General features: G+C 39.3%; 1 protein-coding gene across 1 annotated transcript; it reads left to right on the top strand.

Moving 5' to 3' along the window:
• Positions 1 to 400: 400 nt before the first annotated feature.
• On the top strand, positions 401 to 1,357 carry LOC308642054 (olfactory receptor 52N2; the record flags this gene model as incomplete). The annotated part of the gene is made up of 1 exon (XM_081280657.1): positions 401 to 1,357. One exon carries the CDS (start codon positions 401 to 403, stop codon positions 1,355 to 1,357), a length of 957 nt encoding a protein of 318 aa, XP_081136783.1.
• Positions 1,358 to 12,863: the final 11,506 nt, after the last annotated feature.

Here is a 12,863-nt window from a genome sequence, read left to right as displayed (position 1 = left end):
ACAACTCGTTCATATCATACGCTATGTGCAGTTAGAAACAGGTGGAACATGAAACTAGACAGAGTGACTCCAGGGGAATCTGATAGATTCTCATTGCAAAGGCCTTATTGAAATCACACAGGTAACCACTAAAGGCACTCCAAATCATCGTACTATCCAAAAGTGGGATCCTAAATTAGAATAAATTATAATCCACTTATATATGTCAAAATACATTCTCCTATCATGTATATATATAAAAAGAACAAACTTAAAAAAAAAGAATTCACATAGTAAAAAAAATAAATAAATAATTTAATAAAAGATGTTTTCATGCTCTCTACTTACCTTCGGTTTCCTTTCTGGCCCAGGGAACTGTCACTGTTAAAGAGTCTAAAATGCTCTCCTCCTGTCAGCCATTATGTCTGGAGCCAACAGCTCCAGCCTGACACCAGGATTCTTTATCTTGAATGGTGTTCCTGGGCTGGAAGCTGCACACACCTGGATCTCCCTGCCATTCTGCCTCATGTACATCATTGCTCTTGTGGGGAATGTGGGACTCATCTATCTCATCAGTCATAATGAAGCCCTGCACCGACCCATGTACTACTTCCTGGCCCTGCTCGCCTCCACTGATGTCACCTTGTGTACCACCACTGTGCCCAACATGCTGTGTATATTCTGGTTCAACCTCAAGGAGATAGACTTTAATGCCTGCCTGGTCCAGATGTTTTTTGTCCACATGTTGACTGGGATGGAGTCTGGGGTGCTCATGCTCATGGCTCTGGACCGCTATGTGGCCATCTGCTACCCCTTACGCTATACCACCATCCTCACCAACCCTGTCATCGCCAAGGCTGGTCTTGCCACTTTCTTAAGGAGTGTGATGCTCATCATCCCATTCACTTTTCTCACCAAACGCCTGCCCTATTGCCAGGGCCACCTCATCCCCCACACCTACTGTGACCACATGTCTGTGGCCAAGGTGTCCTGTGGCAACGTCAAGGTAAATGCTATCTATGGTCTGATGGTTGCCCTCCTGATTGGGGTGTTTGATATCTGTTGTATCTCTGCATCTTACACTATGATTTTGCGGGCTGTAGTGAGCCTGTCATCAGCAGATGCTCGTCACAAAGCCTTTAGCACCTGCACATCTCATATGTGTGCCATCGTGATCACTTATGTACCTGCTTTTTTCACTTTCTTCACTCACCGATTTGGAGGCCACAATATTCCCCACCACATACACATCATTGTGGCCAACCTTTATCTGTTGTTGCCTCCTACCATGAACCCAATTGTTTATGGAGTCAAGACAAAGCAGATTCGTGAAGGAGTCATCAAATTCCTATTTGGAGACAAGACTGGCCTCACTTAAGACAAGCAAATCACAAAATGCACTGTTTGGGATGGAGAGAAAATAGTGGAGAAGAATTCATAAAAGGTGCAAATGAAATATTAAATCATTCTAAAACATAGATTTCCTAAAGTCTTTGCAAGTGTATATTTTTAAATGTTTATTGTTTGTAAATATCTGCCAAAATAGAGAATGCAGAATTAAAAAGGTAAAATACTCGTTTCCAATAAAGATTATGTTTGTCATGAATTTTTATAGAATCATATGTTTAGTGACACTAGAAAGTTAATAAAAAGCAAAAGGTAAGCCTGATGTATCCACACATTGTATGGAGAAGTAGGAGGCTAGACTAATGTGAGCAAGCACATCCTCTCCACTAGGAACAAATTCTATGCAGATCAAATGCATTTTTGCCATGGGGCCATAAGGGTCCAGGGTTGCAATATTTTCTAATAATTTTAAGACAAGCAAGATTTGATTTTTTTATAAAATCTTTGAGTTTTGTTCACTATTTTTGAAAAAATCCTGTTTCATACAAAAATTTCTAAGTGTTCTATTTTGTCCTATGTAATCATTTTGCAACCTTTATTTAAAATGTATCTAAAGGATATAGTTGTCTTGTTAAATATCAAGGAGGCAAATGTGTTATTATTAGTATACCTATTAATTAATTCACTCCTTCACTCATTCATTAATTTTGAGACACTGATAATAATATTTGTCATGCCTTGAATTTAATGAAAGAGAGGCAGAGTTGAAAATAATTCAGTCTCAGGCCTCAGTGTGTAGAATCTAGATGTTGGACCAGGATACATGAGAGGAAACACATGTGAAAAAAGAAGGATAGATCATTAAAAATGGATGAAATGTGGAGGAACCAAAAAGTTAGTAGGAAAGAGTTTGAGGAGATATAACATGAGTTTAATACCTAGTTAGTCCCAAAGTTTAAATACTCTGTCTTTTAATATCTAGTGCCTAGACTTTAACAGACTACTTCATCTAAGTCTCAACCTCCATTTTTTTTAAAGAGAGAGTGAGAGAGGAGAGAGAGGAAAGAGAGAATTTTTTTTTTTAATATTTATTTTTTAGTTCTCGGCGGACACAACATCTTTGTTGGTATGTGGTGCTGAGGATCGAACCCGGGCCGCAAGCATGCAAGGCTTGAGCCACATCCCCAGACCTCAACCTCCATTTTTTTTCAAGTGAGAAAAAAAAAAAAACAACAAAGATGCTTCTGGCCAATTACATGCTCTAATATGTAATTTTTTAAAAAAGTAAAAGCATGTAGCATGGTTTTGGACAAGTTTTGTTTTTTTATGACTTATTAGTTTCTACTCTGTCTCATTCTGAACATCACATTCGCAGAAGAAATCTTTCCAATTGTACAGTCAGTGGACGATTAGATTTCTATGGTTAAGCTTGCATTGAGTTTTCACAAACATTTTGTCAATATGAACAAACAAGTTTTTCTGGGTACCCTCTAGGTACCTGCCTTCATGTTATGTACTGTGAAATATAAATGATTACAAAAACTCTAGTGAATTCTACTCTAATAGAGGATAAAAATGCTTGGAATGGCTACCAGACAATGTAACAAGTTTTGTTTGCTATTTTTTAAAAATAGCGAATAGTGAAATAGATTTTCAAAAATCATGGAAACTGAGAATAGGATCATCAATATCAATTAGAGTTAGTAAATAAATTCTTTACAGGGAAGGTAGGATTTGAGATGAATCTTGAATTATACATGAGTATTAAAAGAAAGAGAAAATGGGATTATTTGAAACAATAAAATATTTTCATATATTTTGTGTAAAATGTTAAGGTTAAACAAACAATATCAAGTTTGGGCAAATAAATGTCCTCAGAAGCAAAAGATAAAGAGGAAGACAAAAAGATGGGTCTGAAAGGTAGAAGCCCTGCTGTGAGGTGCATTGCTTGTGAGCCTGGGCAGGACACCAGGAGCATCAGGTGCTGCTCCTCCATCAGCACCGAGAGGCCACAGGGGCCCTAGAATGGCCCTTAACCTTGAGCAGCTGCTGTCCATTGGTCACTTTCCTGGACTGTTCATGTCTCCACCAAAACCTCTGTCTCTGAAGGCCTGTCTCCCTCCCTGCTTTCTTCTGTCTTCCTTATAGACTCTATTTTCTCATTTCTACTTCCTTCTTTGGTGAACCAGCCTGAGTTCTTCAAAGGCTGTTCCTGGGTACTGTGTAGATTCCTTGTCTTCCTTTTGAAGATGTTGAGTATTTTCATAAGAACATGGTTTCAAGATTATAACAACAACAAACATATATGGCCCTCATTTTCCAGATATTTTTCTAAGCATTGTATGCGCGTTTGTTCTTAAAACAAGTCTGAGGATGGCACTATTTCATGTCCTTTCTACAGGCAAGCTTACTGAAGCAAAGGGAGGTTAGACAATGAAAATCATATAGCCAGCAAGTGGCAGAACTTGGATTTACATCCAGGCCACCTGGACCCAGTGTTTTTATTTTTAACAACTGCAATATACTACATCGTTTTCTAAGGAATTAAAAGTTTGAAGCATAATTTTTTTTTTATGACTGGGATAATGAGAAGTCCCTTATGGTGACCCTGCCCTGGGTGAAGAGATTCTCTTTTGTACTTCTTTATGACTGAAGAGTATTCATTTTCATGTGAGAGAATGACTTATGAAAATACAGAACTGCCATCAGATTCTTAAGGGTCCCACACAATATTTGACTCAAGTGCACATAATTGCAAGAGAAAACGTGTGCTCTCTATCCTGCTCTTGTGTTTTTCATGGAGCATGTTGCTTTCAAGACTTTTATTGGGTGTCCCCCCCACCAATCCTACTATATAGATGATTACTGCCATGATCGCTTATTAGCCTTTTGACTAAGACCAAGTTTAGGTTATTAATGCCATGAAATCAGGATCTTTACCCGATTTATTTACCAAGGTATTTCAAATTCCAAAATTATTGCCTGCTACATGGTAGATGCAATAAAAACATATCACCAAGCACCTCACCTAGACATGAGTCAGAAGCTCATTGCTGAGAAAGGAATTCTTAAATTCCATTTGAAAGTGGAGATAGACCAAGTGGGAAAATTAAAATAAAGATCCAAAACAGACTTACATTCTTCTGTAAACTATGGTTATGCTGGTAATAATTTTTATAACTCTCATATTATTTCATAATATACTATAAACATTTTAATATTTATATATAAGAGATTATACAGTATTTGGTTTTTTGTATCTGGTTTAATTTCACTTACTACATCCTCCAGGTTTATCTATGCTGTTACAAAAAGCATAATTTCCTCCTTTTTAAATGCTGAGTAATATTTCCTTGTGCACATATACCACATTTTCTTTATCCATTCATCTTTCAATGAATATTAGAGTTGTTTCCACTTCTCGGCTCTTGTGAATAATGCTACTATGAATACAATGATGTGTACCTCTCTTTGAGATGTTGACTTTATTTCCTTTAGATACATACTCAGCAAAGAAATTTCTGGATCACATGATAGTTATATTTTCAATATTTTGAGGAACTTTCTTTTACGTAGTAAACATTTATTTACATATCAGTATAAACAATATTATTTTTGTTAATATTATAAACAAAAATATTCAAAAACATGTTATTTCAAAGAGACATCAAGCACTATAAAATTAGTTGAAAATATTAATATACTAGATTCAAAAATAAAAGGTTAACCATCCTTTAATATCCATTTGAACTTGATATGTTAATTTTTGATATATTTAATAATTTTTTTTTTGGCTTCAAATATATCTCTATCTCCATCTCTATCTACCTACCTAAGTATTTCTTCAATTTTATTTTTGAACTTCCAGCTGACATCTACTGAACCTGGTGACTGATGTTGGCAATATTTTAGGAAAAGTTTCACCAGGTATGAAACTCTGTATTCATTGGATTTCTTTAGATCTACATATCTATATCTACCTGTCATTTATCTACCTATTTTCATACCTCTTTGATTTCATTTTTTGATTTCTAAATGAAATCCAAACATCTTGGTAGTGTTACCAATATTTTAAGGAGAGTTTGTTTCCATAATGGCTTTACTAATTTATGTTCCTCTTAACAGTGTATAGTTATTCTTTTTCCCCCTATATCCTTGCCAGTACTTGTTATCTTTTGTTGTTTTCAACAAGTTAAATTCACTATGGTTTCCTTTCTTTTTTATTTCTATTTATGAATAAAATCATACAGCACTCATTTTTCTGTGCCTGTTTTTTTTTACTTAGCATAATTATCTCTAGTTAATGCTATTTACATACGACAGATTTTTGTTCTTTTTTATGATGGAAGAGTATTCTATTGCATGTATGTATGACTTTTTTTAATCAATTCATCATTTTACTATTGGCTATTATGAGTAATGTTGCAATATATTTGGTAGCCCAAGTGTTTCTTTGGTATACTTTTGGAGTCTTATTTAAAAAAAAATCCACTCCAATTCCAATGTTCTAAGTGAATTTCCTGTACATTTTCTTCAAGTACCTTTATTATTTTGTGTCTTACATTTAAGTCTTTAATTTATTTCAAATTGATTTTTAGAACTGGTAAGAGATAGGGCTCTAATTTTTATTCTTCCACACATGGATACCCAATTTATCTAGCCCCATTTCTTGAAAAGACTATACTTTCTCTAATGCATATTCTTAACAGTTTTGTAAAAATTCAGTTGGCTCTAGATACCTGGATTAATATCTATTACCTGGTATTGGCACCAAAACAAACATGTTGACCAATGGTCCAGAATAGAGGATACAGAGACAAATCCACATAAATACAGTTATCTTATACTTGACAAAGGTACCAAAGACATACATTGAAGAATCTTTTATTATTTTATCCACTACCTTAAGATACCTAGCAAGTTAAACACAGTGTGTTGCTAATAGGGACCCATGGTCTCTATTTAGCTGTTACTGATACTTGTTTTTTCTAGTCTAATTCCCTCACTGAAGTTTGATAAAAGTCCACATCTCTGTTTGAACCAGACAGGATCTAGATGTAGACCTGAAATTCTCTGGGTGGTTATGAGGATTAATGGATATTTTTGATTTAGTTCTGTAGATCTCAAAAATCTTCCATGCTACTTGTACTGTGTCTTTGGAAAGCTACATATTTAAAACATCACCATGTGAGAGGCATAATTACATTACAAATTTTAAGTCAATAACCATTAAATTAATGGAGTCTTATTTTGGTTGTTTCTACTTCCTGGCTCTTGTGAATAATGGATTATTATTATCAAATAATAATAATTAATATTAAATAATATTTTAAGATAAAGAAAATCTATGCCTTATGTCAAAAGTATTCAAATTGAATTTCCAGTATAAATATGGCATTATGTTGAAGTGATTTTGATTGAAAGATTAATTCATTGCTCTTTTCATGCCTTCTAATGGTAGATCCACTTAATTTTGTTAATTCATGTAGGTTGTTTCAACTTTTGAACTAATAGTGTTATTATAAAAATGTATGCACAAGTTTGTGGAAGGTTATCCAAAATAAGGGATGAGGGTAAAAATTAGAAGAAAGACCTATGGAGTAGACAAAGGGATTGATGGTGAGGAAGGAAGGATAGAATAAAGAATGAACATTGGAACAAATCTGACCTAACTTTCCTATGTACGTGTGTGAATATATCACAGTGAATCTCACCATTACATACATGACAGTAATTTTTAAAAAACTGTAAGTAAATAGCAGAAAGATTATTAGAGCAGAGGGAAGGGAACTGTGGGAGGATAAGAGGAGGCAAAGATAAAATACTGGGGACTAAATTAGAAAAAAATTATATTCCATGCTTATACAATTTTGTGAAAATGAATTCCCCGATTATGTATAACTAAAAAGAACCAATAAAAGAAAAGAACAAGTTTTGTTATAACAGTTGCTTTCCATTATGTTTGGTCTATACCGAGGAACAAAATGCTGGGTTTTTTCCCCATTGTTTTTAACTGCCTGAGTAATTGCCAAACACTTTTTTCACAGCTGTTCTACTACTTAACATATCAATAGCAATATATCTATATGCCTATAAACACTTGCTGATTTCTAATTTTTAATGATAACTATTTTAGCAGGTATAAATATACATTATTATAATTTGACTTGACTTTGCTTAATATTAATGACTAACGATGCTGATTATATTTACAGGTATTCCTTGGTGATTTGTACATTTTCTTAGAGAAAGTTGTATTCAAATTGCTCATTAAAAATTGACAACCAAGTTCACTTTCTTCTCTGCAGAATGTGGAACTCAAGATTCTTAAATATTTTAAGATGAAAAAAGTCTTAACAAATAAAAAAATTGAGATAATTTCTTATATCTCATCAGATTATGATGGAATGGAATTAGAAATCAACAAGATAAAAACTAAAACTGTCTTGGGACTGGGGTTGTGACTCAGTGTTAGAGAGCTTGCCTTGCATGTATGAGGGACTGGGTTTGATCCTCAGTACCACATAAAAATAACTAAATAAAATAAAGGCATTGTGTCCATCAACAACTAAAAATATTTATTTAAAAAAAACTATCTTAATTAGCAAGCGGGAAGGAAAGTGGCTGCCATTCGGTGGAACCCCGCCGAACAAGCCCGCACTGACCCCAGGGCTGAGTAGGGAATTTCAGACGGGGAAGGAAGCGATACAGTCCCATCCCCCACAACGGAAACTCCTCCAAGGCAATCAGCGGCCACCATCTTGGAGAGCTGAAGTATCCACCGCCACTCTCCGACAGACTGCAACAATAAAACAGGTCTGTGTCACTCAGCCCATCCCCCACACATCGGGGAATCCGCATAAAACCCCTCCTAGGCTTTCCAGGGGAGGGAGTATCAGAGTGAGTCCGCATAAAGACTAGGGGAAAACTAGAGACACCTGACCTTCAACTCCCCCTCCCATCAGCAGCCAAAACAAAACCTGTCTAGCCAGTGCTAGGGGAGGGGCAAGCAGAAAAAAACAAATGATAGAGTGCTGGGGATCTCAATAGGCAATTGGGGATCTGGGCTGACTGATTCGCCTGGCCTTCCCCACGGCTACAGAAGGCGGGGCGCCACAGAGAAGTAATTAATTAGCAAGCAGGGAGAAAAGTGGCTGCAATTCTGTGGAATCCGGCTGGATGAGCCCGCACTGACCCCCGGGCTGAGTACGGGATTTCAGAGGGGGAAGGAAACGGTACAGTTCTATCCCCCACAACGGGAACAAAACAATAGAGTGCTGGGGTCCCCAATAGACACCCTCCACACCCAACAAACAGCAGGTCCAGAGTACAGTTTGAACTGCCGAGAGCCATCACTCAGGGGAAATCTGGTCTAGCAGGAGAAACCAAGACTAGCAGGAGAAACTAGGGGACTAGAGGCCAGGCCCTCGAGACTGGGTGGCTGGAAACAGCAGGCCCGCCAGCGACAGTTCACCCACCGCCCGTGTTGATTTCTGCTCTAATTTTAATTATTTCTTGTCTTCTACTACATTTGCTGTTGTTTTGCTCTTCCTTTTCTAGGTTTTTGAGGTGTAGTGTGAGTTCATTTATTTGTTGGTTATTTCTTTTTTTGAGGAAAGAACTCCAAGAAATGAATTTTCCTCTTAAAACTGCTTTCATTGTGTCCCATAGATTCCGGTATGTTGTGTCTGTATTATCATTTGTCTCTAAGAATTTTTTCATCTCCTCCTTTATGTCTTCTGTAACCCATTGATCATTCAGTAACATATTGTTCATTTTCCATGTGATGTAGGATTTTCCCTTCCTTCTTTTATCATTGATTTCCAATTTCATTCCATTGTGATCAGATATGGTGCATGGTATTATCTCCACGCCTTTATATTTACTAAGCGTTGCCTTATGGCATAATATATGGTCTATCTTTGAGTAGGATCCATGTGCTGCTGAGAAGAACGTGTATCCACTTGATGATGGTTGATATATTCTATATATGTCGGTTAAGTCTAGGTTATTGATTGTGCTGTTGAGTTCTATAGTTTCTTTATTCCGTTTTTGTCTACAGGATCTGTCTAATGGCGAGAGCGGTGTGTTGAAGTCACCCATAATTATTGTGTTGTGGTCTATTTGACTCTTGAACTTGAGGAGAGTTTGTTTTATGAACGTTGCAGCTCCATTGTTTGGTGCATACAAATTGATAATTGTTATGTCTTGTTGGTGGATGGTTCCTTTTAACAGGATATAGTGTCCTTCTTTATCCTTCTTGATTAACTTAGGTTTAAAGTTGATTTTATTCGATATGAGTATGGCCACTCCTGCTTGCTTCCGAGGGCCATGTGAGTGGTATGATTTTTCCCAACCTTTTACCTTCAGCCTGTGTATGTCTTTTCCTATCATATGAGTCTCTTGAAGGCAGCATATTGTTGGCTTTGTTTTTTTGATCCAGGTTACTAGCCTATGTCTCTTGATTGGTGAGTTTAGGCCATTAACATTTAAGGTTACAATTGAGATATGATTTCTACTTCCAGTCATGCTTCTTTATTTATTTATTTTAGTTTGGCTGGTTTTACTTTTTGGTTGTTTTCCTCCGCCTTTATTGAGACACTTCCTGCTCTTAGTTTTGGGCACTATTTTTCAATTCCTCTTCTTGTAGTATTTTGCTCAAAATGCTTTGCAGTGCTGGTCTTCTTGTTGCGAATTCTTTTAGCTTTTGTTTATCGTGAAAGATTTTAATTTCATTGTCAACTCTGAAGCTTAATTTTGCTGGATACAGTATTCTTGGTTGGAATCCATTATTTTTCAGCGTTTGAAATACATTGTTCCAGGATCTTCTCGCTTTCAAAGTCTGTGATGAGAAATCAGTCGTTAACCTAATTGGTTTACCCCTGAATGTAATCTGCCTCTTTTCTCTGGTAGCTTTTAATATTCTCTCCTTGTTCTGTACGTTGGCTATCTTCATAATTATATGTCTTGGAGTTGGTCTATTATGGTTTTGAATGTTTGGGGTCCTGTAGGCTTCCAGGATTTGGCAATCCATATCATCTTTCATCTCTGGGAAGTTTTCTAGAATTATTTCATTTAATATGCTGTCCATTCCTTTGGTTTGAGTCTCTGTGCCTTCTTCTATCCCGATGACCCTCAAATTTGTTTTTTTTTATGACATCCCATATCTCTTGAATAGATTGCTCATGGGATTTAAGCATCTTTTCTGTGTTGACTATATTCTTTTCAAGTTGATAAACCTTGTCTTCATTATCTGATGTTCTGACTTCTACTTGATCAAGTCTGTTTGTAATATTCTCGTTTGAGTTTTTAATTTGGTTTATATTTTCCTGCAATTCTAGGATTATTGTTTGATTTTTTTTAAGATCTCTATCTCCTGGTAGAGCTCGTTCTTCGCCATTTGAATTTGTTTGTTTAATTCGTTTTCAAAATATACTTTTATTGCTTGGACTTGCTGTCTCATGTCTTCCCTAATATTCCTTTCCATTCGAGTTAGGTAGGCCTTGAGTTCATTCTCTATCCCTGCTTCTGATGTTTCTATGTCCTCCTGTAGAATTAAGTTGTCCTGTATTGTTTGTACTCCTTTTTTCCCTTGTTTTCTCATGTTGTCCACGTTACTTTCCAGCTCTATTTGATTGCCGTGTTTCTGCTCTCTTCTATACATGTGTTTTAGTTCTGTATTACTCTGTTGTTTCTTCTTTGTGTTGTTAAACTGTGCCTGCTAACGTGGATTCTGCTGGGAAGGAATTCCGACGGTCGAGCTCCAGTGACGTCACTACTCTGCTATGACGGGCCCCAGGCTCCTTGCTGGGGTGTCCTAATGGGGCTGTGCGACTGGACTGTCTCTGTGGTTTCAGCTCCCCCGTCAAGGCAGGCGGGCAGTCTCCAGCCGCCCAGTATCTCAGGCAGCGGGCGGGTGATCGGTCGCCGGCAGGGGAGTGGACTTCAGCCGCCCAGTCGCGCGTGCAGCGGGCCGGCTGTCGCCGGTGTGCGGGCGATCTCTAGGCACCCCGTCCTGCGGTCGGTAGCCGGTGGGCGGGCGTTCTCCTACCGCCCAGTTACGCGGGCGGTGGGTGAACTGTCGCTGGCGGGCCTGCAGTTTCCAGCCACCCAGTCTCGAGGGCCTGGCCTCTAGTCCCCTAGTTTCTCCTGCTAGTCTTGGTTTCTCCTGCTAGACCAGATTTCCCCTGAGTGATGGCTCTCGGCAGTTCAAACTGTACTCTGGACCTGCTGTTTGTTGGGTGTGGAGGGTGTCTATTGGGGACCCCAGCACTCTATTGTTTTGTTCCCGTTGTGGGGGATAGAACTGTACCGTTTCCTTCCCCCTCTGAAATCCCGTACTCAGCCCGGGGGTCAGTGCGGGCTCATCCAGCCGGATTCCACAGAATTGCAGCCACTTTTCTCCCTGCTTGCTAATTAATTACTTCTCTGTGGCGCCCCGCCTTCTGTAGCCGTGGGAAAGGCAGGGCGAATCAGTCAGCCCGGATCCCCCGGGGTCGCACAATTGCCTATTGAGATCCCCGGCACTCTATCATTTGTTTTTTTCTGCTTGCCCCTCCCCCAGCGCTGGCTAGACAGGTTTCATTTTGGCTGCTGATGGGAGGGGGAGTTGAAGGTCAGGTGTCTCTAGTTTTCCCCTAGTCTTTATGCGGACTCACTCTGATACTCCCTCCCCCGGAAAGCCTAGGAGGGGTTTTATGCGGATTCCCCGATGTGTGGGGGATGGGCTGAGTGACACAGACCTGTTTTATTGTTGCAGTCTGTCGGAGAGTGGCGGTGGATACTTCAGCTCTCCAAGATGGTGGCCGCTGATTGCCTTGGAGGAGTTTCCATTGTGGGGGATGGGACTGTATCGCTTCCTTCCCCATCTGAAATCCCGTACTCAGCCCTGGGGTCAGTGCGGGCTTGTTCGGCGGGGTTCCACCGAATGGGAGCCACTTTCCTCCCTGCTTGCTACTTAATCGTTTCTCTGCGGCATCCCGCCTTCTGTAGCCGCGGGGCATGCAGGGCGAATCAGTCAGCCCAGATCCCCGGGGTCGCACAATTGCCTATTGAGATCCCCGGCACTCTATCATTTTTTTTTTCTGCTTGCCCCTCCCCCAGCGCTGGCTAGACAGGTTTCATTTTGGCTGCTGATGGGAGGGGGAGTTGAAGGTCAGGTGTCTCTAGTTTTCCCCTAGTCTTTATGCGGACTCACTCTGATACTCCCTCCCCCGGAAAGCCTAGGAGGGGTTTTATGCGGATTCCCCGATGTGTGGGGGATGGGCTGAGTGACACAGACCTGTTTTATTGTTGCAGTCTGTCGGAGAGTGGCGGTGGATACTTCAGCTCTCCAAGATGGTGGCCGCTGATTGCCTTGGAGGAGTTTCCATTGTGGGGGATGGGACTGTATCGCTTCCTTCCCCATCTGAAATCCCGTACTCAGCCCTGGGGTCAGTGCGGGCTTGTTCGGCGGGGTTCCACCGAATGGGAGCCACTTTCCTCCCTGCTTGCTACTTAATCGTTTCTCTGCGGCATCCCGCCTTCTGTAGCCGCGG

The sequence above is a fragment of the Spermophilus citellus genome (assembly GCF_964194105.1).
Source record: "Spermophilus citellus genome assembly, chromosome: 2".
In the NCBI taxonomy this organism is placed as follows: domain Eukaryota; kingdom Metazoa; phylum Chordata; class Mammalia; order Rodentia; family Sciuridae; genus Spermophilus; species Spermophilus citellus.
This window is presented reverse-complemented; position numbering and strand designations above follow the sequence as displayed.